At 42.8% G+C, this 22,785-nt stretch overlaps 2 protein-coding genes across 3 annotated transcripts in view; one reads left to right on the forward strand and one right to left on the reverse strand.

The window, feature by feature from the left end:
- Positions 1-17,519, reverse strand: part of Amfr (autocrine motility factor receptor) — a 43,521-nt gene extending 26,002 nt beyond the window's left edge. Inside the window, exons 1-6 of one of the 2 annotated variants that reach the window (XM_040735374.1) lie at positions 17,139-17,519; positions 10,238-10,330; positions 6,850-7,014; positions 5,570-5,722; positions 1,088-1,128; positions 790-922 (exon numbers count right to left, since the gene is read on the reverse strand). In XM_040735374.1, coding sequence (XP_040591308.1) covers positions 790-922; positions 1,088-1,128; positions 5,570-5,722; positions 6,850-7,014; positions 10,238-10,330; positions 17,139-17,393 — 840 coding nt within the window. In that variant the 5' untranslated portion in view covers positions 17,394-17,519. The remainder of the gene's footprint in view (positions 1-789; positions 923-1,087; positions 1,129-5,569; positions 5,723-6,849; positions 7,015-10,237; positions 10,331-17,138) is intronic. The other variant, XM_040735373.1, reaches the window with a different exon arrangement.
- LOC121135914 (arabinogalactan protein 1-like) lies at positions 17,392-17,844 on the forward strand. Its single transcript, XM_040735301.1, has one exon. The coding sequence runs from the start codon at positions 17,392-17,394 to the stop codon at positions 17,842-17,844; it is 453 nt and encodes a 150-aa protein (XP_040591235.1).
- Positions 17,845-22,785: the final 4,941 nt, after the last annotated feature.

The raw sequence follows: 22,785 nt of genomic DNA on the forward strand, positions 1-22,785 counted from the left end.
TTTGTCTGTGTGAATATATCGGATCCCCATTGAACTGGAGTTACATTTGTGATCTGCCATGTGGGTGCTAGGAATTGAACCTGTCCTGTGGAAGAGCAGCCAATGCTCTTAACTGCTGACTCATTTCTCCAGCCCATTAGATTTTCTTTCAATGCTCACCTGTTAAGGAGACTTACACTACCCTCCTGTGGTGCTGGGGACCACTAAACCAGGGCACTGAATACACTAGGTGAGTGCTCCATCTCAGGTATATCCTCAGCCAGTCCTTAGTGTCTGAGACAGGGTCTCAGGATATACCCAGGCTGGCCTTGGCCTTGATGATTCTCCTGCCTTTGCCTCACAAGTGCTAGAACTATAGGTGGGTAAGACTGACCCTGCTTCAACACTGAAATTTCTGACACACCAATTTAAGGCAGTAGATACTAAGTACAAGCACTTCGTTTTTAAATAGAAAGGCAATAGAAACTATAAATCTATAAGGATGGAAACGCAGCAAGAACTCTCATTCCCATTATAAAGCAACTGTACAGTAGGGAAAACCCTTGTGTTGTGCTTGGATAACGCTCTGCTGACTATTGATCGAGTTAACAGCCTCCTAGCACAGCAATCACCTCCTGAGCCGGCACCAACCAAGCAGTCCTCAGCACTGCTTTACACCCAGCTGCCAAATGGAAGGCTGCCCAACCATACTCGAGTCTTTTAAGTGGTTTACTCACATCTACCGAGTATTTCTTTTTTTTTTTTAATGTACAAACCAGGGTTCTTGTCTTGAAAATCTGGGGAACTCACCAGCATGTGGATGTGGTGCATGAGGTCCAGGGACAAGAGAGTGAGCTCCATGACAAAATCGGTGTAATACACGTAGGTTCCCTTTCCTTCCCAAGTCCCTTCATGGTTGAGGTCCCAGAGGTGAATTACATATCTGCAATTTAGGCAGGAAGAGAAAAATGTGTTAACTTACCATTGTAAGGAAATTTAACTTGAACATGTTAATACTTTAACCACATTTTTATTTATTTTAAAGTATTACATCTCAAAGTCAACTGAACAAGTAAATGTCAATCGTCTCTCCAAAATTTCTACTCACCTTAAAATCACATGAGCTGTCCTCACGGTTACCAGAAGAGACTGAAAAAGAGAAATACTTCTTAGTTTAATTAAAAGGCAGATTTCTAAAAAACGAGATTAAAAGTAGATTGGTCAGTTTATCACTTTACTTCCTCTGCCCTGTTTCCATAGAATATTTTCACAGCGCAGGAGCCCCACTTTTGTTAAGGCTTTTCCAGTTGATAGTGATGAACATTAGTCCCCGCCCATCTCCTAGGAATGCCCTCTGCAATGACAAGAGGTTCCCCTCACTGTCTAACAGCCACTTTTATTGACACGTCACTAAGTCATTATGATTGGGTGTCTCACTGTAACACCAACTACACATCACCTACAGGTGCCCTACACAGGAGCAGCAGCTCTATCCTGAAGCTTCTGTACCCTTCATTTACCAGAACAAAGGAGAACAAAGGAACCAAACCCAAATAAGACTCTCATGACATTTTTTTAATAGACACTGACCTTAACAAACATTTCTTCAGTCACACATGATCATACACACCAATAACCCAGCACAGGAAGAATCAGTTTAAGTATACTGTCTGAATCTTGTCTAAAAAGGGTGGGTGGGCTGTTTGTTGCTTTTTGTTTTTGAAACAAGGTCTCACTATGTAGTCTTAGTTGCCCTGAAGCTAGGTATGTAGAACAAGCTGGCCTCAAGCACAGAGATCCTCCTGGGTTCTGCCACTGTAGTATATGACCCTAAACCCAGCCACTTAGCCCACTTTAAATTTGCTTACTTTTAGGTACATCTTTTTCTCATTTGGTGAATATTAAACTGAAAGTTAGATAACAACAACAAAAAAGCAAACTAAAAGCATCATTCAAATAATTCTTTGTAAAAATATATCTAAAGCAAACTAATTACTATGTCTATATGGTTTTAAATAGTCTTTTTAAGAGGGAACACTACGATATACTTTCACAACTGGGATTACAAATATTTTTCCTAAGTACTTAAATGTTGTCCTAATTTTAAAAAAAATTATTTTATGTGCATTATGTATACCATGTGCATGCCTGGTGCCCTCAGACATCAAAACAGGGTGTCAGATCCCCTGGAACTAGAGTTAAAGACAGTTGGGTTCCATGTGGGTGGCTGGGAATGAAGCCTGGGTCCACAGCAAGAACTGTAAGTGCTCTCAGCTGCTGAGTCATCTCTCCAGCCCTGCCCCCTTTTCAAATTTTATTGGCACTACATTATACTCTGAAATGAATAGCACTGGGCAAAAATAAACTTTAACCTTGCTTCTAACAAATTCCTAAATATTTACACCTAATCTGTTTTGAAGAAAAATAACTAGCTTCCTTATGGCCACTACATAGGTCTCTTATCCAATGTAGATATGTCATTTCTTTCTTTTTTTGAGACTGGGTCTCACTCAGGACAGCTCTGGCTGTCCTGAAACTCACTATATGGACCAAGCTGGCCTCAAACTCAAAGATGGATCTGCCACTGCCTCCCAAGCACTGGGATTAAAGGTGTGCTACATAGACTGACTTTTTCCTATATGCCCTAATGCATTACCAGATAGCCTGTCCTGGCTTATACCTGTGCTTCCTTTGATTCATTATTCTTGTATATTGTGGTCATTATTAAGCAGATAAAGGTTATTTGATGTGTTACTTAGCACTGGTTGTCAACTTGACAGACTCTGGGCCTCTAAGCATGCTTATGGGATTATCCTGATTAGATTAACCGAGGCAGAAAGACCCAGCCACTCTGAAACCCTCCCCTGACCAGGCGGGATCCTGGACTGTACAGACAGAGGAGAACTTAGCAGCAGCATGCATTCATTGCTGCCTGCTTGTCAGTACAGACGCTTCCTGTTCCTACCACCATGCATCTCTGCCTGCTGCCATGTCTTCCTTATAAACCAAAATAAAGTCTTTCTCCCTTCCATTGCTTTGTTGAGTATTTTACCACAGCAACAGAGAAGTGACTAGGATATGCAAATACAGCACTACCCTAGGTGATCAGAGAAGTGACTTGACCAGTCAATGATTAGTGGGTGAGTAGCATATACAATGTGGATACCCTAAACAAATAAATGACTCATGTTTCCGCCAGCATAGCCTAGCACCCACTGTTCCTGTGCTCCTCAGAATGGTGCAAAATTTACAGCTTATACATTGTAGGGCTAAGTGTGGGAGCTTAATAGTAGAGCACAGTTATGGCCAGTTCCAAAAAAAAACTCATCAACTGTTATTTCCAGAATTTTCCATATAATAATTTCAGATAGCAGCTGACTGAAGATAACTGAAATTGTGGAGAATAAAAATCACAAATAAAAAGAACTGTTATATTTCATTTTCCTAACTAGCAATTATAGGTAAAAGTAATTACAAGTTTGTCTTTGGCTGAGGAAAAGACAAATATAATAGTTATTGAACATAGAGAGTATGAACAGGCTGAAGAAATGGTTCAATAGTTTAAAAAACTTGCTGCTCTTGCAAAAGATCCAGGTTTGGCTCCCTGTCCACATGGCACTTCATAACCCTCTGTAACTTCAGTTTAAGGGGGTCCAATACTCCTCACCTCTGAAGGCACCAGGCATGCACATGATACACATACATACATACAGGCAAAACACTTTGCCACATAAAAAGCAAAATAAAATAAAAACTTGAGACATACAAAAACTTTGGGTTTTGGATGCCAGAGATAGCTTAGTGGCTGCTTTTCCAGAGGACCAACATTTAGTCCCTAGCACCCAAATGGCAGCTCCCAACTGTCTGCAACTCCAATTCCAGAGGATCCAACACCTAATTCTAGCCTCCACAGATACACACAGCATGCACATAGTACACAGACATAAATGTAGGCAAAACACCCATACACATAAAAGTGAATAAACCTTTAATTTTTAATTTGGTGTCTACTGAACAGAGAAAAAATAGTATCTTCTACAAATATTCTATATAAAAAAGAAACCAGGCTGGTGAGATGGTTCAGTAGGTAAAGGTACTTGTCACTAAACTCGACATTGTAAATTTAATCCTCGGACTCACATGGTAGAAGGAAAGAACTAATTCTCACAGGTTGTCCTCTAAACTTTACACATATGCTATAGCACACACATGAAATAAATTAATGACATTAAATTTTTTTTTTTTGCCAGACCATGGTGGCACATGCCTTTAATCCCAGCACTCAGGAAACAGAGACTGTTGAATCTCTATGAATTTGAGGCTAGCCTGGTCTACAGAGGTCCAGGCCAGCCAGAGCTGCATAGTGAGGCGCTTTCTCAAAAAAAAAAAAATCACAGCAAGCTGGAGACAATTCAGTGGTAGAACTCTTGCCTAAAAAATCAATCTCCAGCAACACACACGAAAATAAAATAATGAACAGCATTTTAAGTGATTATTATATACATTTTTAATTCAGCTTTAAAACTGATTATATATATTTCATTAATATTCACCACTGCCTGACATTTTCTTATATCTTAAGGAGAATGTGTTTCCTACCTTGGAGTGAGAGGATCTGAACTGCATTTGCCACTCTGAAACCTCAAACAGTTTTTTGTTTTGTTTTATTTTGTCTTTTGGTTTTTTTCGAGACAGGGTTTCTCTGTATTGCTTTGGAGGTTGTCCTGGTACTCACTCTGTAGACCAGGCTGACCTCAAACTCACAGAGATCCTCCTGCCTCTGCCTCCTGAGTGCTGGGACTAAAGGCGTGCTCTTCAAACAGTTCTTAATGAGTCAACAGTAAAGAATTTAAAATGATTTCTGCTGGGCTGTGGCCCTGTTAGGTAGGAGAGCCCTTGCCCAAGATGTACAAATCCCTAGCACAGAAAAAAAAAAGGTTTCCACAACAATCCCTGGCATGTGGTAATTGCTTGCTATATATGGTGTATGTGCACACGGAGGCCAAAAAAGAATGCCAGGTGTTCTGCTCTGTTGCTCTTTGTGTTATTATTCTGAAACAGGGTTTCTCTCTGGAGCGAGGCTGGTGACCAGGAAGCCCCAGCAACCCTCCTGCCTCTGCCCCACACAGCCCTGGGGTTACAAGTGTGTACACACAGCCATACCCAGCCTTCTTGATGGTGCTGGCACCACACTCAGTCCTCATGCTTTCTTAGTACATGCTCTTACCTGCCAACCCAGCTCCCTAGTTGCTGAATTGTTGAGAAAAAGAATTCTTTCATTAGGTTACAGCAGGATTATATGAAATACTGCATATAAAAACATTTGGTCCCAGTACCCAACAAAAACTGGAACACAGTAAATGCCAGTTAAAGCCTGGTGGTGGTGGTGGTGGTGCACACCTTTAATCCCAGCATTAGGGAGGCAGAGGCAGGCAGATCTCTGGAAGTTCAAGGACAGCCTGGTCTACAGAATGAGTTGGGTGGGGAGGCCTGTTAAAGTCAAAGACCAAATACCTTTTAAAACAATCTGTCATAAACCATCTGGTCTTGAAAATGTCTAGGAATCTAACGACTGTGCCCAGCACCTTACCTCTGCAGCCATGAAAGCCAAGGTGTGTATGCCATGGGTGTAGCCTGTGACACAGCAGACAACTGCTAATCCACAGCAGGAGAGCAGCATAGCAATCAACAGAGACAGGACTCTTCCGTGGCTGCTCATTGGTGTGGTGGGAGAAAAGGAAAGCTGAAAGGGACAAAACAGACAGACAGTTCACACCCCCACCATGGCAACTACCCTCAGAATTCAAGATCAAGCTTGGTATCTTTGCCTGGGGCACCAAACTAACACAGGAAAGCCCAAATTCTACCGTGACCTAAATGCATGAGTTGAAATTTATTTAAGTCTCTATCTTTAATTTACCAGATACAGTATACACTATATTTTCACTCATATTCTCTAGTATCCTCCTACCATGAGATTGCAATCTCTATAAGGATGCTCTAACAGTATACAGGACTCAGAACAGTGTCCTGTTCTGCTGTGTTTCTGTTTGACTTGCTCTAATCTTCCACCTCAGAATTTCCTTGGAGACCTAGCCTATTAGGGACAGGAAAAGGGATTACAGAATTACAACTCATAATGGTATGTTAATATGAGGCAAGGACAAGTGACTGCCTGGAAGAGACCTGGAGTTATAATCCCTGCTACACTGAGTGTAGGCTACAACCAGCCACAAGAGGAAGGCTGGAACCTCCTATTTGTAACAAGAATGGGAATTGGAAAAGAAAGAAAACCTTCAAGAGTGAGATTAACTCACAAAGAAGTGCAATGCCATCTCCCAAAGTAAAGAGGGACTCAAGGTCCTAGAGTGGGTTGCTGGGAGGCAGCACTTCAAACCTGTTTGCCTCACCCTGGATCAGGCGCTCACTATGCAGGTCTGACCTGAAGTTATAGGCAGATCTTATACCCAGACAGGAAGCATAAGTAGCTCATTCAGTCTTGATCCCAAGAAAAACAGTCCAAACCTGTGAGAAAGTAAAGCTCCACCAACCAGGGCAAAAGAAGGAAAAAAAGCAGGAGACAAGAACAGAAAACACCCACAAGAGTTCCTTCACACTCTGACCTAAGGTTAGTAGGGAGTGACTACAGTCCTGGGGGGTAGGGAGTAAGGGAGTGAGGGGTGGCCCTAGAAAACAGGTGTCTTACAGCTGTGGCAGAAGCTGCTCAAGACACAGGCTGTGACAGATGACCTAGAAGTCCCCTCTCAGAGTCACCCCAAGCACGCAACCTGTGACTTTCTCACGTTATTCCTTACATCAAACCTGACACACATGTGACTGAGCAATCAAAGAGGTTGGCTAAAAACTCACGTATTCAAACCGGTCTTTGCAGAGCTGAACCATCAAATGCAGAAAAACAAGTCCAGCAAACCAGAGGCACCACATCACCACCTCCTCCACAGTTTGGACATTCAGCACACCAAAAATGAAAATGAACTTGTAGAAAATAAAATTCCAAAACTTGTCTTTGAGATGCTAAAAAGAAAAAAGTGTGTAAAGGTGAGTTCCATCACACTAAGTTTACTTAAGAGACGATAACATAACAAAAGCAAGCTTACGGAGCACTTTGGAGCACTTTGTACGGAAGGCAAAGAAAACAGAATAGAGTTGAGACAGCCACAAAGTGATCTCTGAACTGAAACCTGTGATCTGGAACAGCTAGGAAGTTTCAGTCATTAAAAAAGTAGTTGTATTAGTCTAGTCCTTATGTACTAAGAAATGAAGTATTTTATATTTACATGTACAGTAGAAAAGATCAGCAAAGTTTATCAGTACTATTTTAATACTTCTGCACTCCTTAAACAATATAAAAGATTAGACTTTCTAAATACAATATTAAGCAGGGCTGGGGAGATGGCTCAGTAGGTAAAGTACTTGTTAAGCATCATGAAGACCTGAGTTTGGAACTCACGCACACAAGTAAAAGCCAGTGGAGAAGCACACTTGTCTGCACACTTGTCTGTAACTACAGTGGTGAAGGACAGAGCCAGGCAGATCCTTGCAGCTCTTTGGCCAGTATAGCTAATTGAAGAGTTCCAGGTTTAGTGAAAACCTGTCTCAGAAAATAAGATGGCACTGGGCACTGGGCGGTGGTGGTGTATGCATTTAATCCCAGTACTTGGGAGGCAGAGGTGGATCTCTGAGTTCAAGGCCACCTTGGGCCTTGAACAAGTTTCAGGATAGCTTGGGCTGTTACACAGAGAAACCCTGTCTAGAAAAACAACCTAAAAAGTTGGAAAAGGCTAGAGAGACGCTTTAGAGTTAAGAGCACCTACTGCTCTTGCAGAGTATATGACTGGGCTCCATTCCCAGCACCCATATCAGGCAGCTCACAAGGCACACGGTGCAATAAACTGATGCGGACATATAAACACAAATAATGCACTTTTAAATATTAAGGGGAAGAATGTGGAAAGCAACTGAGAAAGTTCTCAAAGTCAACCTCTGGTCTCCAGACACATACAAATACATATATACACAATACATGCAACATGCACATACAATATGTACACATACACATTCCACACAATAATAAAAATTAAAAGGCCACTTGCTAGTATAGAACCAACAAAATACTTAAAACAAGAAAAAATTCAAAATTATGCCTATCCACACAGATAAATATGGTTGTGTCTGCCTGCAATCCCAGCACTTGGGAAGCCAGTCTAAGCTACACAGGGCCCTGTCTCAAAAACAAACAAACAATCAAACAAACAAAGCTAAAAACAAACCAAGATTAAAAATAATGACCTTAATATTTATCTTTCTTTATCCAATATGCAAATATTTTAATTTTGAACACTGTTTTTTCTCACCTATTAATGTGAGAATTTTATCAATGTAGGTAAATATTCTCTAGATGTATCAGCATACTAACTTAATTGTTTTTAATTTTCTCCTATCTAAAGAATATCTTATGAAATTACATATAATTGAATGAATTCCTACTTCAGCACTATTCAAAGAAAGATTACAACAGTATTATTATTATTATTATTATTATTTTGGTTTTTTGAGACAGGGTTTCTCTGTCCTGGAACTCACTCTGTAGATCAGACTGGCCTCGAACTCACAGAGATCTGCCTGCCTCTGCCTCCCGAGTGCTGGGATTAAAGGCGTGTGCCACCAACTCCCAGCCAGTGTTACTATTTTTAATAATAGTCACCTGGTTTGTAAACAAGATGCTAAGTTGTTCCATAAGCAGTAGATTATGCTATTTCTTTGCTATATTATGTTTTAATTGCTTTAGGCATACAAATGTTTTGTCTACATGTTATATCTGCACCACGAGTGCCTGGTGCTCCCAGAGGTCAGAAGTGTTGGAACACCCAATATTGGAGTTACTGATAGTTGTGAGCCACCATGTGGGTTCTGAGAATCAAACCCTGGTCGTCTGAAAGAGCAGTAAGTGCTCCTAACTGTTGAGCCATCAGTTCTAATCCTTATAATTTTTTTTTTAAACTGAAAACTTTCAGTTTTAAAAACTGTCATTTGGACAACAAATGAGTTCCAGTTCTTACAGACATTAAAATACGTGATTACCCAGCTATTGATGGAGGTAAAGAAAACAATGAACACACAGCTTTTTTTTTTTCCTTTTTTGAGACAAGCTGTCTTTATGGAGCCCTGGCTTTTTTGTAGACCAGGCTAGTCTCAAACTCAGAGACCAGCCTGCCTGTCTCCAGAGTACACCATCACTGCTTGGCTCTCAAATAGTTCTTAATAAATGCTACTGGGTGGCATTAATAAAATAATCCAGAAAGAACAGCATAAAAGATATGTTCTACACTGAAAAGGCTGAGTTGGGTTAATACCAAGTTTCAAATACTTGAAGGCAATGTTTCCAGTAAATTCTGACCTGATACCAAACACGTTAGAGACTGAAGGCCCACTGCTGCCACTCAGACAGCTTGTCACACTCCTGGTTCATTTCCAGCTCAGAAAGACCAAAGTTTTGGGGAAGAAATTTTTAAGGAAATTTTGAAGAACAAAGTGTCAAAAGGGGGTTCTGAGCCAGAAGTGACAATAATTGCAGCGCTAGGTGGCTGAGACATGAAAACTGCTGAGTTCAAGGGCAGCCTGCCTGCAGAACTACATAGCAAGGTCCTGTGTCAACAAAACAAAATCAGGAAGAAACAGTCATAATGGGATAGACTGGCTACTCTGAGTACAATTAAACAAAGTATTTTATCAAGGTTAACTTTTTAAATTTTTATCACTGTGCTGTGACTACTCAAGAAAACATCCTTGCTCTTGAAAAACACATTTTGAAGTATCTGGGATAAAACTACATGATGTCCACTACTTAATTCCAAATAGATTAGAAAATCTATGTAAATAAGAAGTGACTCTGAGGACCAGGAAGATTGCTCAGCACTACAAGCACTTATGACTAAGCCTCCAGTTCGGTAAGAGCACCCAGCTGAAAAGCTAAGGTGGAGAAATAGGGGAAGACACTTGGAACTCTCTTCTGGCCTCCATATGTGCCAAGCATTGGTAAGTGCACTCATATAAGCAACACACACACACACACACACACACACACACACACACACACACACACACAAAACTAAAAAACAAATCTGGATAAAGTACATCCAGGAGTTCTTTGTAGTGTTCATGGAACTTTTCTATATACTTTAAATTATGCTAAATATGAGTGTTTTTAAATTTTCTTTACAAGAATCTGTTCACTTACCTGTCTCTCACTCACTCGAAGAGGACCAAACACAATACACTGGATAAGCTTAGCCACCAACATCAAAACACAGCAAGCAGTATTCACCAGAACCTGTCCACACATCAAAGAAAGAAAGTTTAGCTCTGGTGACAAACAAATACAGTATAGTATCTATGAGGAATTAGGCCCGCATTCCCAAGGATAGAGCTTTTCTAGTTTCTACCTGTGCAAACTAAGTACTATCAAAGCTCAAGAGAGATGGGGCATGGACAGGAGAAGCACCAGATCCACAGCTCCCTGAGTCAGACCCTGAGCAGTGGGTGTCCTCCAGCAGGCCCCCTTCCTCACTCCCCTGAGCAGTGGGTGTCCTCCAGTAGGCCCCCTTCCTCACTCCCCTGAGCAGTGGGTGCCTTCCAGCACACAGGCCACCTTCCTCACTCCCCTGAGCAGTGGGTGTCCTCCAGCAGGCCACCTTCCCTTCAGACTTCACAAGACCCTACAGAAACTCTGCATTGTCTCTGTAAACGGTATGTACCAAGCTTGGCACGATGACTCACACCTGGATTCACACACTAGGAAGGCTGGGGCAGGATGACTGAAAGCCCAGTACAGACACTATCTCAATAAACAAATAATAACCACAAAAATCTATGTGCCTTTGTTCCTACATGAACTTTTAGGTAGCTGTTGGATAACTGGTCTAGAAGACCTCATGATCAGTAAAGTCCAGAACGAAAATATGCCGCCCTGACAAACAGGGTAGGGATAGGAGGATGTATGGTCTGGAAAAAGTCAGGTAATAGAGAGGACTTCAGAATGGAAGGATAGTCTGTGATACCAGTGACAAAACCACGGCCTTCTTCCATTCGCTGAGAACACTTTCTTCTTTAAAATAATTTAAAAGTGGTATTTTCAGACCTAAACAGCAAATGAGCAAGTCATCTTCCCCCTTCCCCTTACTTTGATTCTTGTCATTGTTGGTTTTTTTTTTGTTTGTTTGTTTTTGTTTTACGAGACAGGGTTTCTCTGTATTGTTTTGGAGGCTGTCGGTCCAGCCCGGCCTCAGACTCACAGAGATCCGCCTGCCTCTGCCTCCCGAGTGCTGGGATTAAAGGCGTGCGCCACGACCGCCCTGCTTGTCATTGTTGTTTTAAGATAGATTCTCATGTACCCTAGGCTGGCATCAAACTTTCTCTCCTATATCCAGCTCCTAAGCACTAGATAATAGTCACCATGCCCACCTGGCTGTCCCTCTACTTTTAAAAGTAAATTATTATAGCATTGGAGTGGAGGAGAAAAGGAAGGAGGAAGAGAGGGAATATAATGACAGGGTCCTGTAACAAAGCAAGCTCCCTCACATCTCTCCAGGTTCTCTGTATCTCCCACAACATACTCCTGTAGCAGAACACACACTGGCAGCTCTAACTCAGTACAAAAAGATGAAAACATGTTTAGTTCTATTCTGTTGCCTAATAGGGCCAAGAAGATATTTTTAAAAGATTAAAACAAAAATAGTTCCACTGAGGGGAAAACTGTTATTTAAATCTTTTGATTAATCAGGTAGAGACAAATAGTTGATCAAAAATGCTACAGCCCTTTGACTCCTTATATAAGAATCCAGTTCAAAACATCTTGGTGCACACCTTGAACCCCAACACTTGGGGGGCAGAGGCAGGTGAATTTTCACCCTGTCTGCTCTACATAGCTGAGTTACAGGCCAGCCATGGCCACAAAGTGAGACCTGTCACAAACAAAACAAACCCCAGAATTATAAGGAACTTCCAGTTGGTCTCAGCACGCATTTGGCAGCTCACATTGCTTATAACTCTAGGTCTAGAAGGATACACCACCCCTGGCCTTCATGGGCACTGTGCTGGTGTACAGGCACACATGCATACTTAACATGAAATAAAATCTTCATAAAAAAAGGGTGGGCTGGAAAGATGGCTCAGCAGTTAAGAGCACTGGCTGGTCTTCTAGAGGACCTGGGTTCAATTCCCAGCATGCATGTGGTGTCCTACAACTGCCAGTCTCATAACCAACTCCTTCCATTGCGTATGCGCAAGAGCGTGCACGCAGGCGCACAGAGTACACAGACATACCATACAAGCAGGTCAAACACCCATACACATAAAACAAAAGTAAAATCTCAAAAAATTTTTCAGAGATCTAACAATATTCATTTTTAAGGTGCCGAGTAGACTAGTTTTACTAAAAAAGGTGCACTTCCCTTGTATTTTGCAAGTCAATGAGATCCTCTGTCATCTAAATTAGAAGAAATGTCACACAAAACCACAACCCTCATACCAAACCTCTCTTCACCAGGCAAACAGTTTAAAATCAACTAATCTCTCCAGCTTAATTGCAAAATGTTTCTTTTAAGGGTTCTTCCTGGTTTAAAAATACAAATGTAATCCATTCAGTAAGTGCTCAAGGAATGAGAGAAAGGTAGAAAAATGAAGATCTTGACCCTCAACTCTGAAATCAACCTTAGAGTCTATCATTAGTTCTCCATCCCAAACAGCACCATTGTACTTGAGTCATAAAACTTACTTTTACCTTTCAGTTAACCTTTTTAAAGTTTTTGACTTAAAAAATATGTATAAAAAGTTTCTTCGAAGGGTTGGAAAGATGGCTCAGCAATTAAGAGCACTTCCTGCTCTAACACAAGGCCCTAGTCAATTCCCAGCAACCATGCACGTGGTGGTTCATAACCGCTTGTAACTTCAGCTTCAGGGGATCCCACACCTTCTTCTGGCCTCCACAGGCACCTGTACTCATGTCTCTGTCTCCTCTTCTCCCTCACACACGATTTTTCTTCAGTCTTTTTTGAAAAGTTCAATTTATACTCTCTCCCACCTCCAACAGCAAAAGTCTCTCAGAATCTCATCAGTCATAGATAGACATTTCCATTTTAATCCAAATGGTAAATTTGAAAATCAGCATGTCTAAGTAAAACAGGGCTTGGAAAAGCATATGGAACTGCTCGTGGTGACAGACATATAATAAGAGCTACATGAGAGGCTGAAGTAGGAGGGCTGAAGTTCAAGGCTGGCCTGGGCTACTTAACCAGACCCTGTCTAAAAGAACAGAAAGAGGAGGGGAAAGAAAAATGAGGGGTAGAAGAAAGTATATAACACTGGGAAGAAAATATATTAAAAAGAAGTACCCTAATCAAGAAAACAAAACCAACAAAGGATTGGAAGAACTAACATTGTTTAAAGGTTCTGAATAGTGCTTTACTGGACTATTTTAATGGTTATTAACACCGATTAGTCTACATCTAGTTATAGGCTGGAGAGATGGTTCAGTGGTTAAGAGCACTTGTTGCTCTCCAAGAGGACCCACTTAGATCCCAACACCCAGATAGATAATGGCTCACAGCCACACAGAACTCCTGTTCCAGAGAATCTAATGCCTTCTTCTGCCCTCCAAACACACCAGACATGCATGTGGTACACTTTTATATATGCAGGCAAAAAAATTATACCTATAAAATAAGTCTTAAGATTTTAAAGAAAAAAAAGCCTTTACAAGTATTGTGTCATTCCAATATTCACAGTGACTTCTCCATCTCAGCTGAAAATATAAATATTGAGCCAAGCATGGTGGCCCAGGCTAAAAATCCTATCACTGGGGAGTCTGTGACAAAAACAGAGGCATTGAGAGTAGGCAGCACAAAGCCTGTCCTAAGCAGCCAGACTTGGTCTCCAAAACCAGAAAAGAAAAAGCAACAACAAGTTTCAAGTACTCAAAGGACCCTAACTGGAGCTCTCTTCCTTTAAAGTAAATGCCAAATTGGTTCTCTCCAGGTACCCGTGACACTCCTGCAGAAGTGACACTTCCTCCCAGACTTCAAGCCCAGAACGATATCACCAAAGCTTAGCCAGCCCTCAGGAGGAAGAAGCAGGCAGATCTCTGAGTTCCAGGCCAGCCTGGTACAGAGTGACTTCCAGGACAGGTTACAAGAGAAACCCTGTCTTGAAAACAAAACAAAAACAACAAAACCCAAGGAAGCTCAGTTGCAGCAAACCTGATCTACACAACTGCTTCCTTCACTGTTCCAGTATTTTATCTGTTCTGCACAGCTTACTAGTTCTTCCCACAGGTAGCATCCAAACAAGCTAAAATAAAAGGGTTCATGGAGAGCGCGTGTCCACCACTGAAGACTTCACTGAATGAACACGCACTCCAGGGGATCCGCATGAGACATTAATATCGGCCTAGGAAGGGATATGGGATTGGTATGTGATGGTAACGTTAAATAAAAGTTCAAAGGAGCACCCAGATCACAAAGAGAGAGAAAAAGGTTGGTGTGAAGCAGAAAGAGTATGTTCCCATGTATACATGTGTAATCCATAGAAATGAACGGTGCAAACCACTTGAAACCATGTGGATGTTTCAGAGGTTCCCACTTGAGGTCAGCAAAGGTTAAAAGAAGCTGGCAATGGGACACTGGTAGAGGGAGACTTACTTTCACTGTCTGTCACTTTTGTTTCCTTCCACCTTTGAAACGTGAACTTGTAGAATCTGTCCTTTAAATTTTAAGTTTAGAACCGACCTGACCAGAAATTACACCTACTTTTCTCACCGCATATGGCAGAGGAGTGACAAACCAAAGATGGCTATAATCAGCTACAAGTTAGCCTGGGCTCCACAGCTGGGGACAGCAAGAGCTTCAAAGGTTGCAGGCCTCTTTTCTCACAGCAGGGCTACCTCCTGTTACCTCTCCTCTCCACCCTCTCAATCTCCCTTTTAAGTCACAAGAGTGGCCCAGGACAGAGAGCACTCCTCCCCAAACAACCGAGCCTTCCGTACTGTTTTCCCCAGCTCACTCTTAGGACCCTTACCATCTCCCGGGGCTGTGTCCACACCACTTGCTGTCAATCTTTCCCCGCACAGCATTCCGTCCTCCAAGCCCCACTGGGTTTTGTGGATGTATCTCCCATCACCTAGCATATTTTGCCTTATTTACATGTGAGTCATTTGAGGGCTGGGGGAAAGTGCTCTTCACAGCTGTGTCTTCCAGAGTGCTGAAAATAGCATCCCTGAAAGGTCTCAACGGGAGAGTGCTAATACAAAACCTCCTGTAATACTAAATTGTGTTCTGCAAAGACAAGTTCTGGAGAGCCTCGTAAACAAGATAACTAGTAAGATTTGCAGCTTCTTGTCTATCTAGCTTGACCTTGGCAGGGTTTCATTTTTGTTTTTATGGGGGGGGTAATATATAAATGCCTGTGAGTGGGGTTCAAGGCCCACCACAGTGTCACTCAGTAAAGTTACCTATCACACCGTGGGGGTGGGGTGCTGAAACAAAGTACTAGGTGATAAAGAAAATTCAGTGCACACACAAAAAGTCTGGGCAGCCACAGTACAACCAAAATGAGCATGCCAAAACTCATGAAGAGATGGAAGAAAAACTGCTTGAAATTCAAGTGACAAGTAAGGGCTTGGGGGGGGAGGGGTGGAATGATCAATTTGCATGAGACAAGACTGTATAAAGAAAAAAAATTTCTTAAAAACAATTCTCAAAAAACCAAAAGGCCTTAGGTAATGTTTCATGAAGCAGTATTAACCTTGGAATTTGAACATGGGTTTTGCAAGAAGAAACTTTTTTTGCAGAAAAAAAAACATTAAACAATACTATTGGCTGTTCTATCGATTCAATCAGTGGTTCCTTTTAAAGTCGTGCTACCTCAGACTTAAAAAAAATGCATCAAGGACTACACTATAGTCTTCACTTTTGTCAGAAGCATTCGTCAAATTCTAAGTTGTTTACCCTTTGACTCAAATGCGAAGAGTTTTGAAATTAAACAAGATGTGAACTGAATTCTTTCTGTCCTCCCTTCTTTGGTAAAGAACAGTTCATCTTTACACAGGAGTAGGGAAATGTGAACCTCACCCTTCACTGCCTCCTATTAAACTATTCATCAAAGGACCAGGAGGCTTAATCTACAGCCCCCGGAGTTCACAAATCCCACTGCTTCCTGATGAAGCACAGTGGGAATAATTATAACAAATGAGTTGCATATATTCTACAAACGTAGAATATTAACCCCTCAGTCATTTACAGCCTACTGTAGGCGCCAAACGAGAACTCGGAGATAAGAATCCCACAAGCCATAGTAAATCCAAGTGACAAATTTTAAATCCCGGAGCAACTTTTCATATTTCTGGGGGTTTATAGAAGAGGCATTCAAGTGCAAGGTGAAAGCAACATTTTCTCACAGCTGCCCCAGCCTGAAATGATGTAATAAACGAAGACAGTACTTGTGCCTTGTGAGGTTGCTTATCTCGCACGGGCAGAAAAACTAGAAACCTTGTTTTTAAAATGGATCGCTAAACGGAGAAAACGAGTTCCAAGGAGGCGCTGCCACAGGGATCAAAATGTTTTGCTGCCTTCAGTCATCAAAGGGAACAGTCACCAACCATTAGGTACAAGAAAAGGGGACGCGGCTGGTTTGTTTGCTTCGTTAAATAGCGCCCACGGGAGGGTACCCCATTACCAAATAGCAACATTTCAAAATCGTGTTGTTTAGAGAATAGCTGTCCCAACCCGTTTTTAAAACGCTTAAAATGTCCCCCAAACTCTCGGCCCTATCTTCATCGCGAACCCGCCCACAACATCGCCGAGGTGGACGCGACTTGCCCCGGCTCCTCACAGCTTCGGGTCGCGCCCCGCTGCCCTGGGTCCCCGGCCCGACCACCCTTCCCTCGGCCCTTCTTCCCGGCGGCTGGACCCCTTCCCTCCGCGGCTGGCCGTGCTCGCATCGCCGCTCGGCCTCCAGCCCCCCGCGAGGGTCAGCGGCCCGGCCTCCGCTGCCGGGTCCGGGCCCGGCCACGCCCCCCGCAGATAAAGGGCGACATGGCGGCCCCCTCTCGCCCGCCGCCCCCGCGCCCGGCCCGCAGCCTCGCTCACCCACACGAACAGGCTGTCCGACAGCAGGTACTGGGCCACGTCGCGGGCCCGGGGCCCGCCGGCGGCCAAGCGCGACGGCACGAGCGCCTCGGGCTGCAGCGGGGCCGTTAGCGGCTCCGGCTCGCCTGACTCGGCCTCCGGCTGGCTGAGGGCGCGGTAGGCGCTGACGATGGTGCCCAGCAAGGCCAGGCCGCTGAGGCCCGTGTAGGTGCGGAGGCTGGGCCACGGGAAGCGCTCCAGGAAGAGCAGCGGCATGGCGGCGGCGGCGAGCTCCGACACCCGGGGCTCCCCGAGCTGCGGCCAGGCGCCTGCGGCGGCCTCGCGAACGGCGCCCACGGGCTCTGGCGTCGCTGCCGCCGCCGCTGCCGCCGCCGCCGCCGCCGCCACTCCGGGCCGGGCAGAGCCGCTCCTGACTGCTCGCGCCGCTCCGCCCCGCGCCGCTCCCGCTGCTGCCCCTGCCGGCGCGGAAGAGCCTCGGCGGAATCGGGGCGGGCCGCCGCCCCTAGCGGGACGCGGGCGGGACGGGCGCGGGGGCGCGGCCTTCGTCCCCCGCCCCCAGCGGGCGCGCCGCAGCCCTACGGGCGCAGGACCGGGCCTAGGGCCCCGCGTCCCGGCCCCCTGCAGCATCCTTGGCGACCCTGGGCCCACTGACGCCGCGGACGCGCCCCAGCCGGGCTCTAGAGTGAGCCCGGCCAGTGGGCAATGACGGCAGGCCTGTGTGGGTGGCCAGGCGGCAGGGTGCGGTATGCAGGCCCCTGGCCTCTGGTCTCTTGTTCTCCTAGGTAAAACAGGTAAACCTGGCCCACCACCCTGTGGCCTAGCAGTTTCCATGGTATCCTAACGGGAACATGACGTTTAGGAAATAATAGAAGCATTGACCGCTTCTTTAACCAAGTCTCTGTTTACAAATAATTGCGAGTAGACTATTTTTTAAAACGGAGTCAGTTTAACAGGAAATGAAAATATATTCCCGCTTATGCTACAAATAGAATGTAAATGGTACAGAGAGCTTCTTGGAAAATGCCTGTTCCTCAGAGGCAAACCAAAGAGTGACCATTTGACGCGACAGTTACCTGGCTTAAACATCTAAGAGAAACGAAAACATACACCCACAAAAAAACTACATAGAGGTTGACGGTAGCATTATTACCAGTTACCCAGAGGGGAAAAGCTTCAAATGACTAGTGTTTGAAAATGAAGCACGGATACATGCTACAATATAAGAGAATGTTGAAGACATGCCTGAGTAAGGCACACACAAGTATGTAAATACTGTGTGGTCCCAGTGACAGGGCAAATACATGGAATGTAAAGTAATGACCAGAGTAAAAGGGAGCACGAGACATGGTGTTCTAAAATTGCTGTTATGCACCTAGAGGACTCTGAATTATAAACCATAAACAGTGAGTTACATCGCTATATGTGAAGTACATAAAATAACACAGGGTACACTCTTTTTAGTCATCATATTTCCAAGCCATGCAGTAGTGCCTACCCCAGAATGTATGCTTTCTGTAAATAGCTGGTGGATTTTTCAATTTTTATTTTATTGGGGGGGGTTAGTTGCTTGGTTGGTTTTTCAAGACAGGGTTTCTCTGTGTGGCTTTGGAGCCTGTCCTGGAACTAGCTCTTGTAGACCAGGCTGAGATCCTCCTGCCTCTGCCTCCCAAGTGGTGGGACTAAAGGTGTGGGCTGCCACCACCCAACAGATTTTCCAAATTTTCTAAAGGGGCTAAATTGCCTTTAAAGTATTTTCGTACCAAATATTATAAGTCCGCAGATTTTTGTTTTGTTTACAAGACAAGGTTTCTCTATGTAGCCTTGGCTGTCCTGAAACTAACTCTGTAGAGCAGGCTGGTCTACAAACTCAGAGATCCACCTGCCTCTGCCTCCTCAATACTGGAATTAAAGGGGTGCACCACCACATCCCAGCTCTGTTTCTACTTACAGAAGTAGTAGCTTGTAGCTTTTTTTTTGTTATCTGAAAATTAACAGTCACTTTGTGGTAATTCTTTAAAACACCTTGTATGCTTAAGTTCTCTTTGGCTCTTTCCCCAGTCATTTGCAATGTGGCTCTGCATTGGATAAAGCATTTGCTACAAAGCATGATGACCTGACTTTGATTCCCACAACTCCCAGAAGTTATTCTCTGACTTCCATATTATGTGTGAGCATGCACACACACACACACACACACACACACACACACAAACACAACACTGAGTGCTGTGGAATATTCGTTTAAGATGTGTTACACTCATTTATGCTGTGGAATATTTGTTTAATGATACAAAGATGTTTTGCATTCTTTTATGTTGCATTTGTTTAACTCTGTTAAGCTGTGTTCCTTTGCCTGCCTAAAACACCTGATTAGTCTAAATAAAGAGCTGAACGACCAATAGCTAGGCAGGATAGAGACTAGGCAGGGCTTCCGGGCAGAGAGAATTCGCAGGGATGAGAGTGAAGAGTGAGGACTGAGGAAGGAGAAGAGGAGAATGCCAGGGGCCAGCCACCCAGGCATCCAGCCACACAATAAGTAGCAAAGAAAGATATACAGAATTAAGTAAAAAGCCTGGAGGCAAAACATAGTTAAAGAAAAACAAGATAATTTGTTAGAAAAGCTGGCTAGAAATAAACCAAGCTAAGGATGGGCATTCATAAGTAAGAATAAGTCTCCATGTATTTATTTGGGAGCTAGGTGGTGCCTCTCCCCAAAGAGTTAAAAAACAAAAAAAAACAACAAAAAAAAAAAACTCTACTACAACTGAGCCTTAACACTGTTATCCAAATAATGGAAGAAGAAATGAAGATAGTAATTTTCCAGGGAAATGTTCTACTTCACAAGGTCAGATCTGAGTCACCATGATTTTTAAACCATACTTCTTTGTGATTCACATTCAATCTAAGCCACAAAACAGTAATATTAGATACCAAACTTGCCCTTTCATATTGCCCATAACAGAGCTGCCTTTTTTAATCTCCAAAGCTTGAGCTTTCTGGAAAAAAAAAACAAACATGTAACAGGTAAATTAATCCACACCAGCTGCATTTTAAAAGAATAAAAAAGAATAGTTTTTAGGTTGGTGTGTGTTTTCTCTTTACTAGAATAGTCATTGTTCTATTCCCTTTCCCTTTCCAAAAATTACTTTGCCCCTCATCCTCCTCTCAAGGGCCTGTTTGAGACACTTCTCACTCTAGCCCAGTCTGGCCTCCAGCTTGAGGTAATTCTCCTACCTGAACCTTCTAAATGTTAGAGGATTACAATCATGAAACACCACACCCAACAAGCTCCCATCTATCTGTCTCTGCCTCCCCTTCTCCTCCCTCCCTTTCACCCCTCTCCCTGCACTACTGGAAGGTTATTTTGAATAGGGTCTGGATGGTCTTGAACTCCTGAGCTGAAGTGATCACCCTGCCTCAACCTCCTAAGGAGTTAAGATTGAGGAGCATGCCAGTCTGAGTACCTGTCTCCAAATGGGCTTTGTTTTTTCCAATAAATAAACAAACCTGCTAAAGTCTTTTTTTTTAAAGAGCTATTATTTGTATTTGTGTGTGTGTGTGTGTGTGTGTGTCTGTGAATTTATGTGTAACACGTGTGCATGTGCCCACTAGGTTTCAGATCCTCTAGAACTGCAATCATAGGCAGTTGTGATTTGCTGTGTGGGTGCTTACAACCAAACCTGGGTCTTCTGTTAGAATAGCCAGTGTTCTGAAACTGCTGAGTCATCGCTGCAGCCCCCCCTCTAAAGTCTTAATCAGAAGCCAAATTAGAGTAGCTCACACTTGTAATCCTGTAGATGAACAGCCGCTAATGATATGAACAATATGTAGTTAACACAACTGTGTTGTAACTTTAAGTATCCCATTCTTGAGGCTCTAAATCCAATGACTCCATCAACTGCAGATAACTGAATCTACTAAGGACATGCTAAGGGACAAGAAAAAGGAGAGGAAGCATCCATAGTCCAGACCATCAGTCAGATCCTTGCCACTATGCCAAACTGGCCCTTAACTCGGTAGACTTGACCACAGACAAGAAAACACAACTTCACAGAATCACTCCTGGTACATTAAGTTTAGCAACCCTCCACACCACACAGGACTATCCCAAACAATTAGTTGTTTTGTTTTAAATGCTTTTATTGATATAAAATTTTAAGAACAATGACCATTTCAGTAAAACTTTTGCTTTACAAGTATAAAAATATAACCAAAACTCCAGTTTCTTTATACATTCCTACAAAACAAACCAGGAAAGTGCTCAAAGCCACAACTATAAATGGTACTTGTAAACTATATATGAACACAATGACCAGCTTTTCTGTCTGGGGGGAACATGAACACAGAGCTTTCTAGGCAAGCACTCTACCACTGAACAACATCCCTAGGCAAAGTTCAAAGTTTTTTTTTTTACACATTGCTCTTTCAACAGAACAGTATAATTTATGCATTTCTCCAATTTAGCTCTAGCCTTAATTTCTCACTAAAATACAAAATACATTTAACTGGCTTAATCTTGATATATCTGGGGTTTTGTTCTGGTTAATTTTTTCTTAAAATAGGATATATATGTGAGTTAATATTAAGGTGAATTTAATGGCTCAAACTGAATTAGAGGTTATATTTAAACAGAGGCAAACCCGAGGAAGGTCAGTCTATCCCAAGTAAGTGACAGCAAATAAGCAGATGTGTTGAAAAATCAAATCTAAGCTATAGAAGTTGACTAAGCTTCTTTAATAGTGTAACAAACACTGTTACTCATTCAGTCATTTCATTGACTGAAAATTGTCAATCAGCAATCCGCATACTGTTCCAAACACTAAGAATTAGTAAAAAGCTTTAAGTTAGGGGAACTTAAATATGGAAGAGAGACACCTCAAGTATTTCATCTCAACTCACTAAGCAGGCACTTTCAAAATAAAGTACTAAATGTCATAACTCCGTTGTACACTGAGGGGTGCTCCAACACAAGGGGGACTCTAGCAGGTCTTTAGAAGAACCAGAAGGGAGGGCTGGAGATGGCTTACTGATTAAGAGCACTGACTGTTCTTCCCAGAGAACAGCGATTCCCAGAACCCACATGACAGCTCACAACCATGTCTAACCCCAGTTGCAGATTAGATACCTTCTTCTGGCCTCTGTAGACACTGTACATATATGGTGCATAAATATATACACAGGTATCACACCCATACACTTTTGAAATAGAGAATATAAATTGGCATTTAAGTGTTGTCTACTCTTTTTGTTTTTTTGAGAGGTTTCCTCTGTGTGGCCCTTGCTTACCTGGAACTCTCTTTGTAGACCAGCCTGACCTTGAACTCAGAGATTCACTCACCTCTTTGGAAATTTTTTTTCAATTCCCCAAAAGAGTAGCTCAATCCTAAATATAACTTTAAGCAATTGAGTTAAATAAACACTTTCATTTACTCCCTTTGCTCATTTAAACATTTCCTAGGGTCACTTAGTTTTGTATAGAGCATGTACTATTAGCATTAGTGAGAAAATAACAAGAATGCTTTCATTTGTAAATTACTTTAAAATAAAGTTGGTCAAAGGCTTATTGTAATACTCTCCAAAATTTAGTATATACATTACTGGAATGACACTCTAAGACACCCTAATATCTGAGGGTGATATTACATAT

The sequence above is a fragment of the Mesocricetus auratus genome, unplaced genomic scaffold (assembly GCF_017639785.1).
Source record: "Mesocricetus auratus isolate SY011 unplaced genomic scaffold, BCM_Maur_2.0 Super-Scaffold_100045, whole genome shotgun sequence".
Lineage (NCBI taxonomy): Eukaryota > Metazoa > Chordata > Mammalia > Rodentia > Cricetidae > Mesocricetus > Mesocricetus auratus.

Excerpts from the sequence above, each read along its gene's own strand:
- LOC121135914 (XM_040735301.1), top strand. The coding sequence starts at position 17,392 with ATGGCGGCGGCGGCGAGCTCCGACACCCGGGGCTCCCCGAGCTGCGGC.